General features: G+C 43.7%; 1 protein-coding gene across 4 annotated transcripts in view; it reads right to left on the minus strand.

Annotated features, from left to right (window-relative positions):
• Positions 1-6,400: 6,400 nt before the first annotated feature.
• Wdr81 (WD repeat domain 81) overlaps positions 6,401-23,281 on the minus strand; it is an 80,371-nt gene continuing 63,490 nt past the window's right edge. For all 4 annotated transcript variants that reach the window (XM_050194454.3, XM_055062208.2, XM_050194455.3 and 1 more), the window contains 8 exons: positions 21,719-21,870; positions 20,608-20,761; positions 17,555-17,906; positions 16,220-16,350; positions 14,087-14,288; positions 12,432-12,531; positions 10,410-10,510; positions 6,401-7,983 (listed from right to left, as the gene is read on the minus strand). In XM_050194454.3, the coding sequence (XP_050050411.2) occupies positions 7,855-7,983; positions 10,410-10,510; positions 12,432-12,531; positions 14,087-14,288; positions 16,220-16,350; positions 17,555-17,906; positions 20,608-20,761; positions 21,719-21,870 (1,321 nt within the window). In that variant the 3' untranslated portion in view covers positions 6,401-7,854. The remainder of the gene's footprint in view (positions 7,984-10,409; positions 10,511-12,431; positions 12,532-14,086; positions 14,289-16,219; positions 16,351-17,554; positions 17,907-20,607; positions 20,762-21,718; positions 21,871-23,281) is intronic.

The raw sequence follows: 23,281 nt of genomic DNA on the forward strand, positions 1-23,281 counted from the left end.
TTTGAGTGTCCTTGTCTCTCTTTCTGCAATTAGAGATTAAGGTTTTGCCCATTAAACTGGACAGTTTATGTCCACATCACAGGAATAAAGGTGTCGGGTAATTTCCAAGAGCCGAATATACTTCCTTAAAAGCTTTTGGTCAGAATTCTGCCAGTGAAGTGAAAACTTTATATCGTGTGCATATATGAATGACAAAAAGCAAAAAGGACAAAAAGACAGGCAAAAATAAATATTTTTTTATGAAGCTTTCAGCAGCCTAGAGAAGTCTCGTAAATTGCCAACAACTTAAGGCATTGGTGATTCTTTGTACTTATTAATTCACAATTAAAGTAGTGTGAGGTTATAGCCACAAATAATCTGGAAACCAATTTTGTGCCACCCAAGACGAGGGACCTGCGTTAGGCAGCAGGCTCCCTCCACAACGCAGTGTCATAATTTCAGCGTGATACAATGCACCGACGTTTGTGAAATACTATCAGGACAGCTATGTTAATCCGCTGCACCAAGTCAACAAATTATGTAACTAAAGTGCTAGTACTAATATTTATGATTTTTTCATATTTTCCCTCATGTCAGATATTTGTTGTGAAGCATTGATTCCTACAAGAGTCACCACACCGAATGAGTTAAATGGACATTAAAGGGGCCCTGAACAGTTTTTTTGAACATTGTAAGAAAACGTTTCCGATCTGTAGAAGAGGCGCCTGCAAACATCTGAGCCAAGTATTGTTGCACAGCATGCTGCAGGGAATTCACAAACTTGTGCCAAAAACGGCGAAACATCGCTTGGTCTTGCTTTTGCAATGTCATCGTCACAAGCAACAAAGCCCACCAACAGCTGCTCGCTGATTTCGTTATGGCGAGAACATTCTCGGTAATACTGTTGCTATTTCTTTAGGTAAGTTAAACATACGTCTGCAATCTCCAGAAGACAGAACTTATAATTTTATCTTTGCATTGCCGGTCTACACGCAACACTTGTGCGCAGCTGCGTAGCATAGATGCTACGGCTGCTACGGGGTGACACGACGAGCCCCCTTGCCCCTGTGTAGCTTCCAGCTTGCTAGTGGTGATGAAAAGAGAGAGAAAGGTGCTTATCGGTGCGATAAGTACATCTAACAGCATAAAATGCTCTTAAATGCAGGTGAATCAGCTGTAGAAGCTGTACAGAGTTGTAAAGGTACCTCACTTCAGGAGGTTGCAAAAGTGCGATTTTCGCCAAACTCTATCTAAAATGAAGACAACCTGGAAGTGCTCCTATTAGTGCTCCTATTATGCGTAAATGCCTTAAATTTTTCTTATCTTCAATGCTCACCTAAAAAAAAAAGACCATTACCATTCTCATAGAGGGCATCTCAGCGAGCACTTTCAAAATATTTTAAAGGTGGCCTGTGGCAGATAGCTCAATTTTAATTCATGAGGTGGTCTACTCAAAGTGGCAGATGCTACTTGCACAGAAAACTGAAAAATCGACTAATTAAAAAAAATTCACTAACTTTTTAACTAATTACCTTGTGCATATTGCAATTTACAAATTCTAGCCGTGGAGTTCGCAAGGCGGATCCCAGTTTCAGACGCCTGTTCCCAAGATAATTCCCCAACATTGCAGAGATATTCATTGGCATTCCAGTTACTTGTATGCTTCAATGCATAAAACGACGTTTCTTTTAACTTCAACTTTGAACGCCAATGCATTTCTCCACAAAATTGGGAAATTCATATCTCGAAACTGGTGTCATCCTAAGAATTCGTTCCAAGTGGATCCGCCTTGCGAACTCCATGGCTAGAATTTGTAAGTTGCAATATGGCCCATAAGGTAATTAGTTAAAGCTTAAACAGTGAACTTTTGTTAATTAGCTGACTATGAACTTCAAGTTTTAGTGCAACGTCCGCCTCTTCGAGTAGACCAGCTCATTAACTAGAATTTCGATATCTGCCTCAGGCAACTTTTAAAGGTTTTTGAAAGTGTTCACTGAAACATCTTGTATATTCACCATATGGCACATCAGCCAAAAGTTATAGAAAGCAAATTACCTTGTCTTATGTTCTTGCCTCCGTTGCTGTTGCGTACCCTCCGCATCTTGACACTGAAACCAGGCATGCCCTTCATCTGCTACGCCCGTCTTGCGTCGATGCTTTGCCGCTCTAAACGCGAGGCATATTGCTTTCATGTCTTCGCAGCACGCCACCGTTTGCCACGCTGCGGCTCATCTCCTGGTAGCAGCGGCATGAATCCTGCGCGCTCCATCCAATCATGGCTCTCCCTTCCTCCGGAAATCTGCAACTGTCCCCGCGCCATCTTTCTCTTGGCGTGTGCCCTCTTAGTGGCTCCGAGGGCGACGTCAGCGCTCACTCCGCCCAATCACGGCTCTCCTCTTCGGGGATTTTCCACCGTCTCTTTGCTTTCTCTCGGCACGTACCCTTTAGACTTTTCTCAATAGCTTCGAGGACGACGTAAGCGTTCGCTTCACCCAATCACGGCTCTCCTCTTCGGGGATTTTCCACTCTCTCAGCGCATGTTAGACTTCTCTGAGCATCTCCGAAGGTGACGACGGTGCTCGCGCCACCCAATCGCGGCTCTCCTCTCCTACAAGAATTTTTCACTGTCTCTTCGCCTTTTCTCAGGCTGTCCTTTATAGACTTCTTTCAGTGGCTCCAATGGTGACGTCAGCGTTCGCTCCACCCAACCATAGCTCTCCGCTCCTCTGGAGATTTCCCACTGTCTCTCAACATTCTCTTGGTGCGTGCCAAGAGAATTCAGTGGCTCCAAGGGTGAAGCTACTACTAGCTCCTCTCAAATTACAGCGCTAGTCTTTTTTCCCCAAGTTTTCTGCTCCCTCCCCCTGTCTTCTCCCAGCTGATGCCTTTGTTTTCCTCTCCAGTGATTATGTCAACAATCGCACTACCTCCCCTTGGCTCCTCTCTGGGCACTTTCCACTGCTTTGTCATTGCCCTACTTCTTGGCGCAGCACCCGCCAGGAAAGCTCAACGACGTATACACTGCCTGAAGGTTTGTGATGATCCGTGAAATACAAAGACATTAGAAGTAAATATTTAATACACTCGTGCCCCATTACAATAAAGCCGCAGTTGCCATGAAAATACTTCATTATATCTGACATAATTAAGCATAGATAGATATTTGCAATGAAATCAAGTAATTTACTTTGTTATGCCCGATAATTCATAATGTATGTTCGTTTTATAGATGGTCAACTGTAATTTAAGTGCATAGGCAGCACAGTAATGTGGTTTTTCAAAGGCACCCAGAAAAACAATGACATTTCTTTAACAAGAAAGAACTGACAGAATAGTTACATTAGTCACAGGCAGGCGGTGCTGCAGCAAAACAACTGAAGCACCACTTGATAGCGATGAGTGCAACTATTTTTGCAATAAAATGTTTTGATATCCATGGCTTTTATCCAGATCCCATGGCTTTTTGCATATTTCTGTGAAAAATGCATTGTTATAAGTCTATTACACTTTCAGAATTCTTGAATTCAGTATGTATGGATAAGAAAATCAAGGTTGATTTACAGGCTCAGCTTCTTGTGAAATCTTGGAATCTATTTTCATTAAGTTACATGTTATAAGGCAGCACAAAAATACTATAAATACAACAACCTCTACAAGTGACACATATACGCAGCATTCTAATGAAAAATGATGCAAAACAGAATCTTACTCCAGCTGCGAACTCATTTGCTGCGACAGCAACAGGCTCCTGCAAGTGGCCACCTCCCTCTCTAGAGAAAAACTTGTTTATGATATGCATGTTGCCCTTACCTGCTACAGTATTACTTGTTGTGGCCTCTGAAATATGCAAATGCCATCTCTTTCAAAGTCCGTGTGGTGCAAAAAGAAAAAAAAACTGCACGCATTAAGAAGCGCCAAACGTATACAACTGTGCAGTGGTGAGCGCATCAAGCTTCTATCTGCACAATGCAGCAGAAACATGAGCTTTAATGGCAGGCTGTAAAGCAGTGATTTGGGCTTGTTGGTGAGACATTGTGAGGCTTATAGCGCATGAAAAAGACAAGGACAAAAGGGAGACGTGACACACACAGGCGCTATACTTGCAACAGCAGCGCCTGTGTGTGTCACGTCTCCCTTTCGTCCTTGTCGTTTTCGCGCGCTATAAGCCTCACCATTAATGGCAGGGATGATGGCAGACAATGTTTATTTTTCTTTACCCTATGGTAAGCATAGCCATGACGAGGAGGTAGCTTCACGACAAGACTTACGATGATCACGAAGCCAGCAATTGTTGGCGTAACAGAAAACATACCTGCCAACGCTCTCGAATTTTAGAATGCAGCTCTTAAAGGGCCCCTTGCCAGGTCTGGCCATATTGAGCTGACAAGTGCAGAGCATGCAATGCGCAATAACGATTGTGTCTGCAAAGTGTTACTTCGCTACGCTCTGTGGAAAGATATGTTTCAAACCGAACGACATTTCCCCTTCTCCTCGCAGCTGCCGCGCTCCAAGCCAGATGACGTACACGAGCTAGTACGCATACGTACATGTGTTCATGCTGTGACGTCGCTCGTGGTGACACGTGACTGAGAATTATTCAAAGCAATATCTGTTACTTGTGTAATATGTTGCTTGAATAGACAAAGCTCAGAGAAGTAGTAAAACAGAAATTGAACGTCTGCGTGTTTTTGTTTTACTTCACACCGCAGCAAGAGATGTACTTCTGTTTCGTCTGCTTGATCCCACATCGTGCAGACACCAAAACTATGTAATTTTCTACTGCGTTCCAGCGCGGCATCATGCTCTGTGGTCCACTTGTGTCTACCTCAGTATTCATGTAGCACTGACTTATACCGCTACTCACAAGTTCTCGTGCACTGTGTGCAAAATAATGCGCTGCGCGAAACAAGACAACAGCTCACGTGCGACACTGTCAGCGGAAGTGCGCCGTGCCGAAAAAAAGTGAGGAGAGAAAAAAAAGTGAAGGCGGGGCTCGTGACGTATGCATCATGTGATCCTTGAGGTCCGGTATGGGAGAACACAGGGAAGGAATTTTGATTGCGGAGGCTAGACAAGGCAAGCGGAGAGAGTGACTCGCTTGGCAGTGGAGCTCGCCTCCTGAAATCATCTGTTCACGGCACTAAAATATTTCTATCTTGGCTTTATTAAAGAGCAGATTTGAAAAATTTTTGTGGCAGAACGCTTTCTAGAGGACCCGTAACAAGTTCCAGTGTATAAGCAAAGTTTGCTGTGTGGCTTGGTGAGAGGCCTTTAAGGTGCCTGTTCCTGCGGCGAGTGTCGGCGTTGTCCCTAGGCGTAACAGAGTGAACAAGCACAGTGAAACATGAAAGTGAATGCGGAGCGCAGTGCGAGAATAAAAGCATAGTGCCGCACAAGACTCATGACGGCCGCTACGAGATGCCGCCAGAGGAGCGCACCGTCAGCGCATAGTGCCGCACAAGACTCATGACGGCCGCTACGAGATGCCGCCAGAGGAGCGCACCGTCAGCGCTGTCGTCTACTTTACGATGGCATGTGGAGAGCACGTCCAACGATCGCTGCATGAGCAAAGGTCTGTCTGCAGCGGCTGCTGTGAATCGCGCCCACATCACCCATGTGCTGCCTGTCACGATCTCCCAATCAGCAAGGCAGTCCTGTCACACTTCGCTCCGTTCGCAACGTGCCGCACGAGAGAAATTGTCCACACCAGCCAATATATTGTGAAATGAAAACGCATATAGAGATGCGCTCAAATTTCGCATTAGGGGGTATCGTAATAGTTGAACTTTTTCATCATGTTTAAGAATTTTGGCTCAATCTATGATATTACAGATCTTTTAAGGGTATGTTAAATTTAGCTAATTGGAATTTTTACAAACAGCACAAAGAAGGCACAAAAAATGATAAAATGTGTTGAATGTTGCATCAAGATTTACAAGAAATAAGTTCTGTTTGCGAAAAAGTTTCACTCGTCAGACTTTCTCATCACATCACACCAGACTTCCGTTGGAAGTCTTCTGATGGTGGAAGGATGCCAAAGGTGTACTTCTTCGAAACAGTTTATACAATTTTAGGAAGGAGGCAAAATCCAAAACAGTGATGCCACTGGAAACGTTACTGTGATTGCAAGGCAATGTGTTGTCAATCTGCTGTCCGAAACTTGCTTCTGCTTATGTGGAAATGTAAATCATCTTTAAATGAAGCATGTATGTATCTCACAAAAGATGTGTGCATAGGGACAGCTTTAAAGACAAAGACATGCTACCCCCCCCCCACTTTTTTGGTGTTGTGTCCGTGTCTTTTTCATGAACCTTAACGTTCACAGGTGGGCAGGTGTGAAACAGGACAGATGGACACAGCAAGCCCAGTTTTGAGCTCCTACATGCTGTCACAGTAGAATGAGACAGGAGATGAAACGTGGTTACCTTCTGTATCTCCCTTCAAAATATGTACATTTTATTTCAGTAAGATCAAATAAAGATAATGATCACATCCTTTAGATATCACGGGGCTAAACTGAAAGACAAGGAGGAACATTACAAAAATAAATACCACCATAAGACCAGAAATGGGAGAACCGCATATCTTTGGTAAGAACCATTGCATTTACTTCCGTCTGCAAATACGCAAAACTAAGTGGTTAGCACAGAGTTGACAACTGGGCCAATAACTTACAAATTTAAAAACAATATCACAAGTCACATGGTCTCTCCACAAAAGGGCTCATGCATAAAAAGTGACAAAATAATCTGGAATAACGATAGCACTACAATATAAAAATGCCCTCTGATGGAATGAGTTTTCTCACAATAAAAGGTGTGACTATCTATTTATCATATGGTATTAACTACGAACTCTTGAAACATGTGGAGCCATATGCCTAATGCTCAACTAAGCTAGAAAAATGCAGGAATCATATGTAATCACAACTCTTTGCTAAAAAGTATGTATTCAATCTTGCCATAAGTACCACAAAGCACAAAACAACCAGTCGAGAAACAATGGTAAGCCTTTCACAAGATCACAGTTATTTACAAAGTGTCATTACAATCTTAGCTATTGCAATGATCAATGTCGCATGTTGTCACCACAAAGGTACTACTATGCTTTTCAAAACGGCATTCTCAAAATGTGGGCCAGGAGGTTTTTGCACAGTTACGTTTCACCAGACAATTTAGCAGGCATTATCGCAAATGCCGACTGAATCCGTCACTCGTAATGGAAATGCGAATACGTCATCACATAACAGAAAAAATACAGACAGTAGAACCATTGTCCTCGATATCAACAAGATTGGTGCATGCAGAACTGGCTAGCAGGCAACAGCCAATCACACGCAAGCGTTGGCCTGGCAAGATAATCATGACAGAACATGCCAGTGGCAACGCACATCATAAGCCCGCTGTATGTTTCAGTGCCTGTCCAATGATGCCAAAACCGGGGTGTCACTTTAGAGGGCGCCACTTTCCTGGTATAGCTGGTCTGGATTTGTGGGGGTATGGTTAGGGCCTCACCGACTTTCTTTCATTGCATGTCATGCGACAAATGAAGTGAGCACTGACTGGCAGCAGCACCCGGCAAAAGTTGTTCACGCTCTCACAACTGGCATAAAATGTGCGGGAACATGGTGCCAACCCAAGGCACCGCTGGCCTATGCATTGTTAAGTGGCTGGACAAGCACTGTAAAAACTACAGAAGGTTACGTGCACTTTCACCACAGGAGCACAAGTCTCGTGAGGATAGAACATTCCTCTTGTAGAAAATGCAAGAAGGGCGCATGTTTGTTTGATGATTTCTATCACTTCTGGACGAGCAAGGAATGGTAGTCTCAAGAAAGCTGGTGGGCACTAAAATGAAGCTGGTGTCACGTTCCCATCAGCACAGAAGGGAAATGCTGCCGTTGTCGGCTCCCAGCAAGAGGAGACGGTTTAGAGGCAAGACGGCCATTGAGGCAATGACACCGCGGAATGTTTCTGACCGAAGTTTGGTACTGGTGAAGACAGCCTGAAAGACAAGGCAAATTGCAAGATGAGTATTACATACAGCTTCAGAATACGATTACTGACAGAAGTCCAGCACTGCAGTCATTCAAAGAGAGCGGGGATTATGGGTGTTACCCACGATTAGCTGGTTTTTTGGTGAACTGAGAATGTAGGACAGTTATGTAGTTCCCAGTGGGGAAGATGAAAGTGTGGGTTTACGCTTGTCAAATTTGGGATCGCCCACAAAGGTGAGGCACAGTTTAGAGCTTGGAGCCCTAAAAATTTAGGGCCATTCCGGCACCATTTTTTATTAGCTGTGTTGGTCATTGAGGAGTTAATGCATGCTTAGCATTAATAGCAGCAGTTATTTGGGTGTTCATTCCCAAGCTCTGCCATAAAATACCGTTTGCACCACTCCACATAACTCTCTAGCAAATTCTAGCACATTCCACCATAAGTTTGGGGATGCATATCTTGCGTGTCATTAATAGCTCTTCACTGTACAAAGGCTGACAATTACTACAGTGACACCTTGTTAGTGCGGACACCACATTAACAAACTTTTCAGATTAAACTTTTCAGAAATCCCCTGCTGACTGCTTATAGTTTCAATGTAAAAATATTTAAGTACTATGAAATTTACAATACCAAACTTCTCAGAATAACGATCATTATTCAGTTTCCGTGTTATGTTAGCAATGCCTCAGTACTACGAACCAATATTCAGATATTCAGGGATTTCTAGATTTCCGTACGTCCTTTACAGAAGCCAGAACAGTAGGCTAGCAGATGACAAGGCGCAAAAAGCGAATGCCGTAGCGCATGGGTTCGGAGAACCCGTGACAGTGCCAGAGGAAGAAAATGCCAGGAGGCATGTAGAAAAGAAACAAAATAGGAGAAGCCCTGGCTTCGCATTCTTGAAGCCAGAAGTGCAGCCATGTTGGTGTGCCATCTTTCTTTGCGCCTTCAATCAGCTCGCCGGAGCAGATAGGTGCGAGCTTTGAGCTTGCATTGTTTCGAGCCGCCGTAAGTGTGCGCTGCTGACGCACGTCAGAACAAAGCCTATGAAACTTCTGTAATAGCTTTAGTGAAGCAGACGCACTCCTGTGTTTTTCCGTGGCACGTTGAAGAAAATGATGAAAACCCGCACTGTGATTACTTGAGTGTGTCTGTTGCTGGCCAACACCCATACTCACAGGCCCAAAACACAACTTTGAAGCTTACACACCACACTCCAAAGTTGGCTTGTCTCATGAACAGAATTTTCTGTGAGAAAGTCATGGGCTAAAAAATCTTATCTCACTTTTCAGAGGACGAGAGCAGCAGCGACAGCTTCAGGAGCGCGGTTGCTACGGCAACGTTGACGTTTGGCACACCAGTCCCAGTGCTCCTTTGCGAAAAAAACCACTTGACTTCCGCCACACTCTCTTCAACTGATCCAGGCTAGCCAGGACCTCTCCTTCGCTTTCTCCATGCAGGGAGGGGACCTTTTTTTTTTTTTTTTTAGATAGTGTAGAGGTGATGACTCATCAGGTTTTATGAGCGCATGCTCCGCTTGTACAAGTGTCGCCTAGCAATGGAGGCGCGTCCCTTCCTTCTTTCGCCCTTTTTTCTGTGCATATCTCTTCTTCCTTTCGTGCTTCTGTCTGCAGTTGTACCAGCTACACGCATGTGGAGAAATGTAACCTCCGTGCTTGCGGCGATGCCACACAGTCCCACTTTCTGGATGTGTCGTTTACTCATGTGCTTGCAATTTGGAATACTTCAGATGTCCGCTTTGAGCGAGATAGTTTTGGCGTACAGGGCAAGGAATGCGAAAAACAGACAAGCAAAAAGAAAGATTACACTTTATAGGTGACATGGAGCTTCTTTGTCGGTGGTTTTCCCGGCGTCAGCATCTCTTTTGCGTGTGCCACTCTATATACGGTGCATCAGCAGTTCGTGGCAGCAGAACCTATGAAACATAGCAACAGCATGGGCCGAGAGCCAATGGCGACGTTTTCATGAATAGCTCGTACAGTAACAACTGATAAACTGATGCATTGATGGGCGAAATGGTTAACTTTTGGGCTTTCACTATAACAACCTTTCAGAATAATGAACAATTTGCCGCGGCCCCTTGAAGTTCGTTATATCGAGATTGTACTGTATCCACATTTGCCGCTCCGATCATTATTGAAGCTTGTAATCCAAGATTTGACAGTCAATAGATTTGTAGAGATCATTTTGTATAGTACTCCTTGTACAGCACTGGTAAAACGTATTTTGAACTAGCACCTAGAGACCCCAAGAAACTTCGCTGGAGTGAAAGTTCATTATTGCAAAATTCAAACATGAGATTGCTATTAGCATAAAGTTCTTGCAGTTGTTTTTTCGACTGAGAAATTTTTCAGGCAACGCTGAATTAACTGACACTTCACTGCATATAGAAACAACAGTCTTCGTCACCTTTTCATCAATAGTTGTGTGCACGTTTATCTTGTTCGCAGTGGTCCCAGACACAACGCCGGCGTTGTGCAGGCCTAGGCAAGTTACCGGCTCTGTTGCTCCTAAAATAAAGGAACAGATAATGAAGCGCCCATCAGTGAGAACAGACGCTCAAAGTCGAGTTTGCTTTTACTTCAATATGCCGCTGAAACACCTACTGAACACAGCAAGAAAACATTCTTGATATGTAGATAACGTCTGCACTAACATGAGTGCCAAATATTTTGCCACTGCATGCCAGCATGGAGCCCACAACCTCACATAAGTGACTGCTCAATCTCTACTGCAGCTTTTGAGACCCCAGCTTCTTGTCCACCCCACGTGACCTCAGTGATGACATTGACGTCATTGATGACGTCAGTAGGTGTGACGGCCCATGCATGTTAAGTACTGGGCAATTATTCATGACCATGAATTACAAACAAAAGCTTGCACATGCATGGACAACACTCCGGACTTTCCAGGAAAAGAAGAGGTGGTGTTGTTAACACACTCCATTCCCTTACAGTTACCACTTCTTTGTTACCGTTGTCGCTCTCAGGCACCTTTGTCAGACGCTAAACTATAAGGGTTACCGCAAGCACAGATAAGCAGGGCATTGCTACCGGTACCGTCCCATCTGACAGCAAGTGATGAGTTAAGGGGGAACGAGGAAAGAAAACATTGCGCTCATTACATCTTTGCTCACATTAGGTGCTTTTCAAAAATGTCTTCGGGTTTCGTGTTCCCTGAAAAGGAATTGCACTATTTTCAATGTTATTTCGCTCGGGTATCACAAAAAGGTGTTTCAAGGCAGCCTTAAAAGGACTTCTGTGCATATTTTAGTGGGCCCTGTGGCTCTACACTAAGCATGTAAATAAGCAGGCTAGAGTACCTCATCTCAGTGACACACTGACCAACAAGTTTACTTTCCAGTACACTAATTGCGACGCTCTAGAATGGGTTCGGAACTGCACTGGCTCTTTTGCAACTAAGTAATTACAACATAACATACATTAAGTTAAGCTGTATCAGCATATAATGTTTCTGAAACAGCAAAGCGGCCACTCTTATTGTGAAAACGCTCTTGGCAAACAAGAAAAGACACAAAAAACAAACGATGAGTGGCAAAAACGCACTGAAGTGTGTACACCAGGTTTACATGACACGATGAATTTTGATGACGTCTACTTGGGTCTACATAACTAATCATCGATGACGAAGGACTATGTTGCATTCTAAAGGAAGAAAAGTCTCAACCTAGTAAACTTGAAGAACGTTCCTGCCTCAAAACAGCCCAAACATGAGAAATCTACTATGAAGTATGTGACGTCACATTGATGTTTCAGCTCTAAGGTTTCGGCGTGAAACTTAAAGAAAGAGAAGTTCTGGCCCTCATTTGCTCAGATAGTCATCACCATCATCATCAGACTAGTTGACTTATTTACCGACGATCTCTGCCGATCACTCCAGCTATTGAGCCAGCTGTCGCAGCCTTGTGCCTGCAAATTTCTCAATTTCATCACACTACGTAGTTCTCTCCTATACTCGACTGTGCTTCCTTTCCCTTGGTGCCCAGTCTGTAAATCAAACATAGACCACTGCTTATCTGCCCTATGCATTACATGGCCTGCCCAATTCCATTTCCTGCTCAAACTCTCAACCATAATATCGGCTTTACCCGTTTGTGCTCCATCACAAGCTGGTCTTTTTGTCTCTTAATGTCTACAGTAGCAATGAAACTTTTTATACCAAATGAGTGAGAATGGAGCTCTGAAATAATGATATTATAACAATCTACAGTTACGTAGTGTTCCTCATCAGTGTCCCCTTAACGCAACAGCTTAACAGATGGCAACATTTGCTTTAGATTAAAATTGAAAACATTTTCTATTTTCATTTTCCATTAACACCAAAGCCTGAATGCCACCATCGTAAGGTCAACACACAAAACTGCTTCTAAGAAGATCTGACATATTCTGTATGAAAGAAACTGTGACGTACCCTTGAGGTTGTAGTGCAACTTTGTATCTATAGCGTTCCAGACGGAAATGGAGTGGTCCAGCGATGATGAAATGAAATACGCATCATTGAAGGCTTTTGTCTGGAAGAGCAACAAAAAGCAAATAAAATTAAACAGACCCTTCTGACATTTTTTTATTGCCATAGCTTGACTACGGTGAACAAAAGTTTCAGCCAAGATTCTTTCAAACAGTGTTTGTGCATATTGTTTTCCTGTAAAGGCAAACTAAAATGAAATTGTGGGGTTTAACATTCCGAAGGAATGCACAATTGTTGAATACAGACAAACTAGCTTAACTAATTTTTTTACAATTGTAATAAAATTCACGCAACTCGTTTTGTTGTAAAAAGGCTAGGCACAGCTAGGGCCTGTATTATGAAACATTGTATTTAATTCTCTACTTCTATGATGTGCCATGCATTTTTTCAGATGCTACGTTGCCGCCTTACCTTTAAGGCAGTGACCCTCAAAGGGTTCATCTTCACTACACATCTCAGCACTTGTCCTGTGGTTATTTTTTTTTGTGTCAATGCATTATGCAGAGTTGCTAGCAACAAATCGTTACCAATAAGTCCAATTTTTCTTCATCTTATTAAACTTCTGTGCACGTATGCTGTGATATTTTTAGGGGTGAGCGAATATTTGAAAAGTTCGAATATTATCCAATACTATATTGTTAATATTCGTAATTGTTTTGAAAAATAGATACTCAAAAATATTCGAATCAAATCGAATATATTGCTGGCTATGCGGGAGCAAACACGTTCTTAGCGTTTGTTTCTATCTAATCTGAGTATTGGGGCGATTTTGTGCTGAAGTTTGTTACGATTTCGTGCTACTGGCGAAATTTCGCCTGTAAAACACTATTAGCCACTAAACGTCTAAACTTTGCGGGAAAGCCAGCTTCTCAGTAGTAAGTGGCACGAATTTGGGGTCACCAAGAGTGCACGGGGGGGGGGGGGGGGGGGGGGGGACAGCTAGTTGGAACGACTAAATTTTCCAAGTTAACATGAGTCAAACACAAAATGTCTTAGTATAACCGCTCACTAGCCTAGTTCTTTAACACTGACAGCGCAATTGCAATGTTAGAACATGAAAAATCAACCCAACTTGCTAATAAATGCATTTGCATATCATTATTCGATATTCGATTCGATATTTGAACCTAAGTATTCGTATTCGATTCGTATTCGAAAATTTTTATATTCGCAAACTCCTATTTATTTTCTGTACCCCTGCTGGCCCTGAATTTCATAAACTCCTGTTGAAATCCACGCTTAAACACACGAAGTAATGAAGGGAAAATCAGACACCAGATGGAAAATCAGATGGCAGGGGTATTCACCCTGCCATCTGCTAGCCGCCTGGTTAGCTCAGATGGCAGAGCGGCTGCCCCGGAAAGGTGGTGGTACCGGGTTCAAGTCCCGGACCAGGACGAATTCTTCTTCAACTGCGAGGCTTTTCTTTCGTGGAACCCATACGAGTTTCCTCTGTAGCAATTGCTACGAATGGGTAGTTGTCTGAATTACCCTTTATTACTTCTCTCAACCTTGCGGGTTTCCGCAGAACTATTACGTTAAACACGCGAACTGGCAGCGTGTCCCAGGCAACAACAGTTTCAAGCTGCAGTCTTCACCTGCAGGATCTCGCCATCATGGGCCACCCACGAGCCAAGCATGAAACCGGTTCTGACGTCCAGGACCGACAACACACCAGAGCTGTGGCCCACCGCCAGCCAGTTCCCGCTGGGGCTGACTGCCAGGGACCGAATGACGCCAGCAGAGCCTATCGAGACCCGCAGTTCGTGGGTGTAGCGCATGGCACGGGCATCCAGGAACCTGCAATAACAATGTCATTGAAAGAGAAAAAATTAACAGCAGGCTTCAGTGATTTTTCTGGCCCTAAAGCGGTAGATTGTGAAAGCAGCAAGCTCCTGCATCAGACACAGCCGTTTTCTCCAGGACAACTTCCCCGTTTTGCACAACGTGGTTTTCATTCGCTACTGTAGCGCCCGCTCTGGCCTCTCAAATGCGATCGAATGACATTACAAGGAAAGCCTTTGCTACAAAATGACCAGTATCATGAGGGTGACAACATGACCTGGCCAGCTTTCTATCTTATGCATGTACTGCAAGCGCCACTATAATTATGAATTTTACAAGGTTGCTTGTTAACTGAAATAATTTATGCAGTCCCGGCTACATTATAGTGTTTTAGAATGAAGTGACATCAAAGCGCCTAAGCGAATTCCTTGTTGTAACTTTGTGTTGGCAACATGCAAGTCTAGTCAGTACTTGAATAACAGGCTAAGAATGTTTCCGCGCTTTTGCTTTGAAGCGCAAAGCTGCAAAAATTGCAGAGCATAAGACAATACAGGTACTAGAACTTCTGTAAGCGGTGCCTGTTATGAATTTTAAAGTAAACATTGGTCAGAATGAGGTTTGATTTGTTTCAGTATGCTTATTATGTTTTACTTTGTGCCCCAAGGGATGCAACCTTTATAACAAAGGATACTCTGGGTGCGTGCAAACGTGATGTCACCAATTATCAGTAAACAGTTATTTTTCATGAGTGCCTGCAAGTTTCTGTGATTGGCGGATTGGTGCTTCCTTTTCGTGTGCGTGCGCAGGTAAGTTTTGTGTTTTCCTTTTTTTTTCGGCCACTGTATGACCTTTCAGGATAGCCAACTTTTTTTCCTTTTAATTCTACCTGTGTCAATGTTTGCGTGCCTGCCTTTCTCTACCATAAACCCCTAGCGACTTGCTCAACTTTCAGTCATCATGCTCTCGCTCCCATTCACTTTGTCATAGGGATGTTTGACTCAACATTCACACACATTGCCACTTCAAGTGTAAGCATGGGACACGAAACCTAGCATAAGTTGGCAAGTTTCAAAGCTGAGTGATGGCACAGTGGTTATTGAGCCTGACTCTGGACTGCACATAGCCACAGGAACAACAGTTTGATGCGCAGTGGCAAAATTCTGTTATTAATTCTTCCCTGTAGGGCAAGGGTGAAGCTGTGGACGAGGGGTGGTCTCATGACTACAGCGTAATGGAAAGGATGGACAGAAACAGTAGACCTAGCTTTGAGATTCTAAATGCTATTGCAGTTGCTACCGCTTGCCTCCGTGATGAACATTCGTGTGATGTGGCTACAGACAATGCCAAGTGCTTTAAGCAATCGAGTGGACAACGAAGACATTTTGGACGTATAAAAGCGCCAATATCCCCACGTTTCCAACAAGCGTGAAACATGAACGAACGTGCCTGCACGCAGCGGTGTCCCAGTGTGTGTTTGTGCCCCAATGTGAAACCTTTTCTCTTTTCTCTGCATGTAGGAAAGCGAGCGAGGTTTTACAAGAAAAAGGCAGCAGTGTAGTGGCTACGTCCTGACGAGTCATGACAGGATGGCCACATGTGCAACGATTCCCGCCCTCTCTGGGGCTAGAGCATTCTAGGGAAGCGATAAACTGCGATGCTCCTAGCCAGAGAACAGCCATCACCTTCACCTTTCATTCATAAGCATGTTAAGCTGATTGCTCTTTACATAACAATGTAATTAAATGTCTTGTTTTTCGTTCTATGTTGCCTCGTCCTTGCCCAGGTCCTCCTTGCTGATCTGCCTGGTCAAGCTCCAGGCCACTATGCCAACGTTACTCCTGGGACTGAGGAACCCCCTTACAACACAGCAGAGTGATTGCAAGTCACTCTTTCAACTAACTACATTCAAAGGTGTTCTTATCAGCATTTCCCCCAAATTTTCTTACCGGACCGTCGAGTTTGACGTGGCAGCAAGGAATGTTGTGCTCGGAGATGGCATTGCAAGCAACACTGTGACTGGTTGTGTCTTGCTGGTGTCGAACTGCTTCAGGCACGAGCCCATAAATGGATCCCAGATCTGCAGGAAATGCAAGAAGTTGCGTCATTTGTCTTGCAGCTCCAAGACGACAGCCGAGAGAAACCCCGAGATCTGTGCACTCTTATCAATCAGCGATTGCCTGATGCTGTGTTCTCGATTCTTTTCAATAGTGCTGAAGCTTTCTATGGTGACCATTCACCAATTATCCCTTTCCTGAAATGGCAGCTGCGTTAAACTGTGACCCTTCTTCTTCATTGCACACAGATCTTGAAGTCAGCCCATGATGTACACATGAGGCCTGCATCGCACTTAAAAGCATTTGTTTCACAGACTTGTGGCAACTAACACCGACTGCAAATGATGCATCTAAATTTTTCCATCATTGCCATAAGGCAGGGTATTGGGAAAGCCCACGAGTGCTCGTACAGAATTGAGAATTATTTTTACTTTGTTCCCCTAGCTTACATTATCTGATGAATGTTCAGACATTTATTTTATGAATTTTCATATTAAAGAATTATAAAAGGTATAAATTGTTAAGAGGCATTTGTGCATGAACACAATGACAATGTAGCAGTACCTTACAGTGCACAGAGTACAAGGTTGAGAAGCAAACACTGCACGAGCTGCTGGTTAGCCATACCCTTTTGACAGCCTCTCATATAAATTGTAAATACACTCTTTTATCCTTTTTTTACCCACATATGGTCAAAGGATAAGGCTGAATTTGCATTCAAATTACACTCTTGTATGTTTTAACTTTTGTTCCTCAAGTGTTCTGATTTATTTCAATTTATTCATATTTAAAAGCAAATTTATATTTTCCCTGCAACTGAAAAGGAGTAGCCAAAGGTGTACCGCTTCCATCTCCATTTTGGCCCTTTCGAACCCTACCTACGTATTTATTGTATGCGTTAACATTCACTGCAATTCAATTACCTTTTTCACTAACAAACTATATGCAACCACTAATTTCATTGACAACACAAGTTTTAACGAGCAACAAAACTTTGTAAACAGTTGAATTTGGCAGTACTAAAAACTACAGCAGTGCTAGTAGCATTTCACTGGTGCTACCGCAAGCGCATTCTCTGATTCTGAACACTAAAACACAGCCCTACACGACTACCTTACCTATACCTATACCTACTCCTACTATACATACTATACCTATTCGTATACCTATACGAATAACTATACCTTTTGATACGAATCAATCAGCCTGGGGACCACCCAAACTTACATGCACGCCATGGTCGCTTGATCCCACCAGTCTGAGGGACGGCAAGAAGGCTATGGAGGAGATCGACTTGCGGTGATGCGGGTACGTCCACTGGGGCGCCACGACCGTCGAGCCATCGCCACAGCTGCGCAGCGACCACAGCTTCACCGTGCGGTCCCGACTACCCGACAGGAAAGAGTTCTCGTTCTCGAGCACCTCGAGAGACCGCACACTGCCCGTGTGACCAGTGAATGTCTGCAGCCGAATCTGCTTGAAGTCGAAGTGGCTATCCTTGATGAGACTGACGCCAATCTCGTGCTCCCAGTAGGCCAACCAGCTGCCCTTCAGGTGGCGTTGGCCATTGGTCATCTTTCTGCACAGTCAGGAAATACAGAGAACACTGTCGCAACAAAAAGTTTAGCAGGAACTATCAAAGGGGTGATTGGCCAAAGTCAAGGGAGAGCTCCCCAGTAAGTCTGCTGAGATGCAAGGAGGAGGAGGAGGAGGAGGAGGAGGATGCTACTTGCAGCATTTGCGCGCAGATGTAGCCTTGCAAAGGCATGCTGGCAATTGCTTCACCCAAGCGTCTCCTCTTGAATGGATGAATGAATTCTGGGGTCTTACGTGCCAAAACTACAATTTGATTGTGAGGCACGTCTTAGTAAGGGACTCCCAGCTTAATTTTGACCACCTGCTCCTATTGAAATGCGGGTGCAAGCATATTGCAGAGTTAAATGCATTGTGAGCAGTGTTTAGACAATGCTGCTAATACAGATCAATGTGTTCATATGGATCACAGGTACAACGCTAGCACTCCACCAAATCTGCCTCATGCCCAATGAGGATACCTGCTACACATCAGGCGATTGGCTGACATTTAGCGTTATAGTTGCTAGACGTCATCACTTGCTGAATAGATCGGTGTCCTAAAGAAACTTCCGGAGGAGGCAAAACACCTCTCTCCTGAAAATCGGGCGACCCCACAGAAAGATTAAAGATTATGCCCTACAAGTTGCACAAGCAGCCACTCTATGCTTCAGTTTGTCAAGGAACTGCCTTGCATGTTTCCACGAAATATGGGTGTCCTGACAAGTGATTTTTGATAGCACTATAAGTGTGGCAGAATGCACACAACTGGTGAGGGCAACAGTCCTATCTTGCGTCACTCTGCTGGTGTTTGCACTGTGTGTGCAGAGATAACGCTGCTGGAGACAAATATGCTCTGTTAGAGCATTATCTAACATACTAGCGGCACCATCTGTCATGACCACAACAACAAGAGAAATAAGTCTGTTTTTCACTCTGCCATCACTGCAGACAATGTGTTAAAGGGATGTGCACAGATATTAACTGGCTGTCAGGAATTAATAACTAAACAGGGACAAGACAAAAAAAAGAATAAGAAAAAAAATAGAGCAAGAAAGCAAGTTAGAGGATGAGATAAAGAGAAAGAAGATGTGAGAAATGAATATATGAACGAATAAGAAGCGGAAAAATGCATGTGATGCAAAGGACACATAGTAGAAGAGAGCAGAAGAGAGACAACGAGCAGGAGAAGGAGCTGGAGGCCAGAGGGCACGGGTGGCTCGTGGAGATGGCGGCAATTACGGGTAGGCTGTACTTCAGCTGCCGCGGCTGCAACCCGTGAGCTGAGTGCGCCCCCTAACGGAGACCTCAGCTACAGGCTGACGGCGCCATTTACCGAGACTCCCCAAGGCTGTGAACTGCAGGCTGGCAGAGTCGGCTGGGCGATTCAGGTGCCTAGGTCACCCCACTGTCCTGACCTTCTGGCCAGTTCAAGCGCGGACCGGATGGCAGAGACAGCGACATCAAATCCACGAAACATTGGCGGGCCCGATGACTTTTCGCCGGAAGCAGTGATGACGAGGTGATGTGGCAATGCCGGTGGACTCAACGTAAATATTTTGAACTTGCCAATACATCATGTCTGAGCACATTGGGGAATGTGTGGAATCAACTCGCACTGTACAGTTTTTTTTTAGTTGCTTTCTTTTGTTTGATTTTTCACGTATAAATGTTTGTCTTACATGTGCAAGTTGTCCCTGTCTGTCCTTGGTTTGCTGAAATTCGTGACACTGGCTCATAAGACTGCCATGTTTAAAATTTATTCTGATCCTTTATTCATGACCGCATAAATTCTGACGCATCTTCAGCATGCGAACAAGCTGCTTATTGCCTTCACTTCTTTTCATAAATCATGGTTTATAAGGTACAGTGTAATGGCAGTAATATGCCAAATTTAGGAATACATACTAGCTTGAGAACAGTGTTTAATATTAGGGTGAAAGAGGAGATTCATTGTTAAAAAACTATTACAAGAATATGGTAATCTACATTTGGTTTGGTCTGCTTTTAGCAGTATATTCTACTTGTATTTAACACAGTCTCAAATATTAATATGCTATTTGCACAAGTGCATGACCTTACAGCAAGCAAAATGAAACAAAATAATGCAAGTGCATGACTCTCACTACAGTCTGCACCCTGGCAAAGCACACACACTTCGAAAGAGAGCAAGAAACTCGCAAAACAGGACACACACACCACTGCACTTTTTATTAAGATGTCCCCTCTTTATGTTTGCCGCATTTGCCATTTCGCAGTGGCAATCCATAATCCACAAAACCCGCTTGGAGCCAAACAGACTGACTTTGAATGTAAGAAAACTTGGAATGCAAGAAAGAGCTCGATCAAGGTCCCCCCAAAATACTCAAGCTGGAACAAGGAGACTGACCAAAGCCTTGGAGAAGGTTGGTTGGTATACCATAATGAGTAAGGCTGAATAGTGCAAGGGGAAGGCAAAGATGATCACATGGACAGGCGCTAACAAGCGCTTGTCCCATGTCTATCCTGGTTGTCCCTGTCTTCATTTCGTGCTAGGATAGACATGCACTTGTTAGTGTCTGGCCTAGTTATGCCAGTCTTCCTACTCCTGTAACTTTGTTTGCCTAATGATGATCACACTTCATTTTCATCTTCCTGTACTTCCTGTAAATCTCTTTGCTTCATTTGTTCTGGAAGTAGCTGATGGCCATGGCCGCCAGCTCACCCACCTCATCAGCAGGTTTATGTCATATTTGGGCGCAGCATCCGGCAACTCGCCGGCTGTCACCAGGTGGCTCTCCTCGCCGAGCTGCACGTCGATTCGGTTTCCGACCATGGCCACGTTTTTGCCAAACTCTCCGCTCACAATGGCTTCGTCTTGACCTACGTGTGAAGTTGTAAAAACACTCTACACATTTTATTTTCATTTTAGTTTATCTAGGGAAGCGGCAAAGAAAAAAAGGAATGCACAGGCGCACTAAAATTGTGCAATGAAGAACAGTAACAGCAATTAAAACATACATTCCAATTTCAAAGTAGTACAATAAACAGTGAAAACAGGGGACAAACTACGAATGGATAATGGCGGCACTGACTTCCAGGTAATGCTTACTGCACAGCGACAAAGAATAAAGCACCAAACTGGTGGGACATCAGATGGAAGTTGGCGCTAGCATTGTCCATTTGTAGTCTTTGTCCTGTGTTTGCACTGCTTACAGTATTATGTTGTCATGCCAACACGCCCTGCCAGCAACCCCATTGCAGTACACTTAGTGCATACAATAAACAGTTATTTGTCATTAAGCTATCTGACTCAATTTCGTACAGCAGCTTTCAACAGGTTAGCTTCACAAACACTGGCAACAGGAAAGTGAAGGTGGTTGCAAATGTGAGAGATGAGTAGAGTAAAAAGGTTTCTTGTTGTTGCACAACACTAAACTAACATGTGATCTAAATGCAATGATGAACAGGAAGTTGAAGTCACGCAAGAATAGATAACTGGGCATTTTGGATGACATTCATGTAACAGCACAAAGAATGGACACGGACAAGAAGAGAGGACACAAGCACTGTCTTTCAACTGAGGGCTTCATGTAGACATGTGACAAATATATACAAATCACAACAGGACAAAACGATATATAGATGGAAAACAATCGAACTATCAGTTGAAAGGCAGCCGTCTCTTCTCGTTCGTGCCTGTTTTATGCGCTGCTGCTGCAATGAAGAGAGAAGTTAATTGCTTAGGCTATCGTTATAATAGCTGCTATGAAAGTAGCAGAGATGGCAGGCTGTTTCATGCTGCAAATCCAGTCGCAATATAGGTGTCCTGTGTCTTACCTGCTGAAGGCATTCGGTAGTGGCCCTTCCTAAACTTTCGTGGGCCACTTGTGGCATCAGTTCCCGATTCGCTCATGGCAAGAGCCGAGTCGTGTGAGGCGCACAGCTCCAGAATAAGCTCGTGGTTGGTGAGTGTCTGCTCCATGTAGATACTGAAAATCGAAGAGAGAGAGAGAGAGAAAGAGAGAGAGAAACATGAAAGTTGCACATGACTTCGATCTGAAAAATCTTGCGTCAAGTAACTGACATCGCGTACGAAATCGCCCCCCTTGAGCCAACCGTGGCTCAGCAACACTCCGACATGGTCCACATCGCGCGTCTTAAGTTGCATCATTCGCCCACCTCCTAACCAGCACCGAGCCGGTGCTTCAGCCGCCGGGGGTCATGTGACACATTGACGAAGATGTTTTAATCCTGGTCGGAAGAAGACGATGCTCTGAACTTCGCGTGCTGTCTACCATGTTGTCAGCTGCAACAATTATTGCAAATATCTTGTAAATATACGTCTGACTGTTTTAACCCCGTAACAATATGAAGTCTTGCACAGTGCACGCGGTTTGAATGACTTGTAAGTTTTATGGTATTCTGAGAGCTATACGTCAGTCGAATTAACTAAAGTCTACTGTATTACAGGGAAATCTAGTATTGCCCTTTTGTAATATAAGTTTCAAAAAATGGTTGATTATATTGCAGCTAGTTAGCAGTTGCTGCAGCTTTTGTGGACTTAGCAGACACTTTTTTTCTTATGCGTGGTTAGGGCTTGTCAAATGGAACGAGGACCAAATGTCGTGAATACCACAGGCATGTTCTGCCAGAAATGGAAGGAATTCAGTGCAAGCTATGAGGCCCTTTTTAACGTAAACATAGTCATTTTACGACCTACTTTTTTTTTAGCTTGCAATATCAATCAGGCCTGAAGATGGTTCCTCATGTTGGAACATATTTCCCTATGGGCCTTTGGCAGAGATCACTAATTTCAAATAGTAAGACAGTTCATTGCAGAGGAGGCCTTAGCGTTGTATTTGTCACCTCCTGAGGACACAGACTACTAAACGTATAAAAACAATGACGTCAATGATCCCAGCAGCACTACCTACATGACCAAATTATGGGGAAAATGTTTTGAATATTCCAACATCCCTAAGCTTGTCGGACAAGAAATCATGTGCTGACAAATTTGAAGGCAAAAGTGACGATTACTGGAGAATACATTCACTGCCAGGTGAAAACAACATTCGAAAGTTTCCTTTGAAACTGACAGCTTTGAATCTTTCTGTGAACCTTCTACAGTTGACAATGTTTGGCGCACTGTTCGGCATCGAAGTTTAGATTGTTGTGGACCAACCCAACTTGCTTGTGAAGCAAGCGTTTTCTTGGTGCTTTCTTGCCCATATCTGGCCCTTGCACCAATAATATCCAGAAATTATCATCGTGTCAAGCAAGCAATGCAAAGCCTGGTTAGCCACATTGAATAAAGAGAGAAATGTTTTTCTAGGTATGATAATAAAGATGACAACATATTCAGTAACACATATTTACTAACTCTTAGTTAAATAAATGAAA

This window comes from Dermacentor andersoni, chromosome 10 (assembly GCF_023375885.2).
Source record: "Dermacentor andersoni chromosome 10, qqDerAnde1_hic_scaffold, whole genome shotgun sequence".
NCBI classification, from domain to species: Eukaryota; Metazoa; Arthropoda; class Arachnida; order Ixodida; family Ixodidae; genus Dermacentor; species Dermacentor andersoni.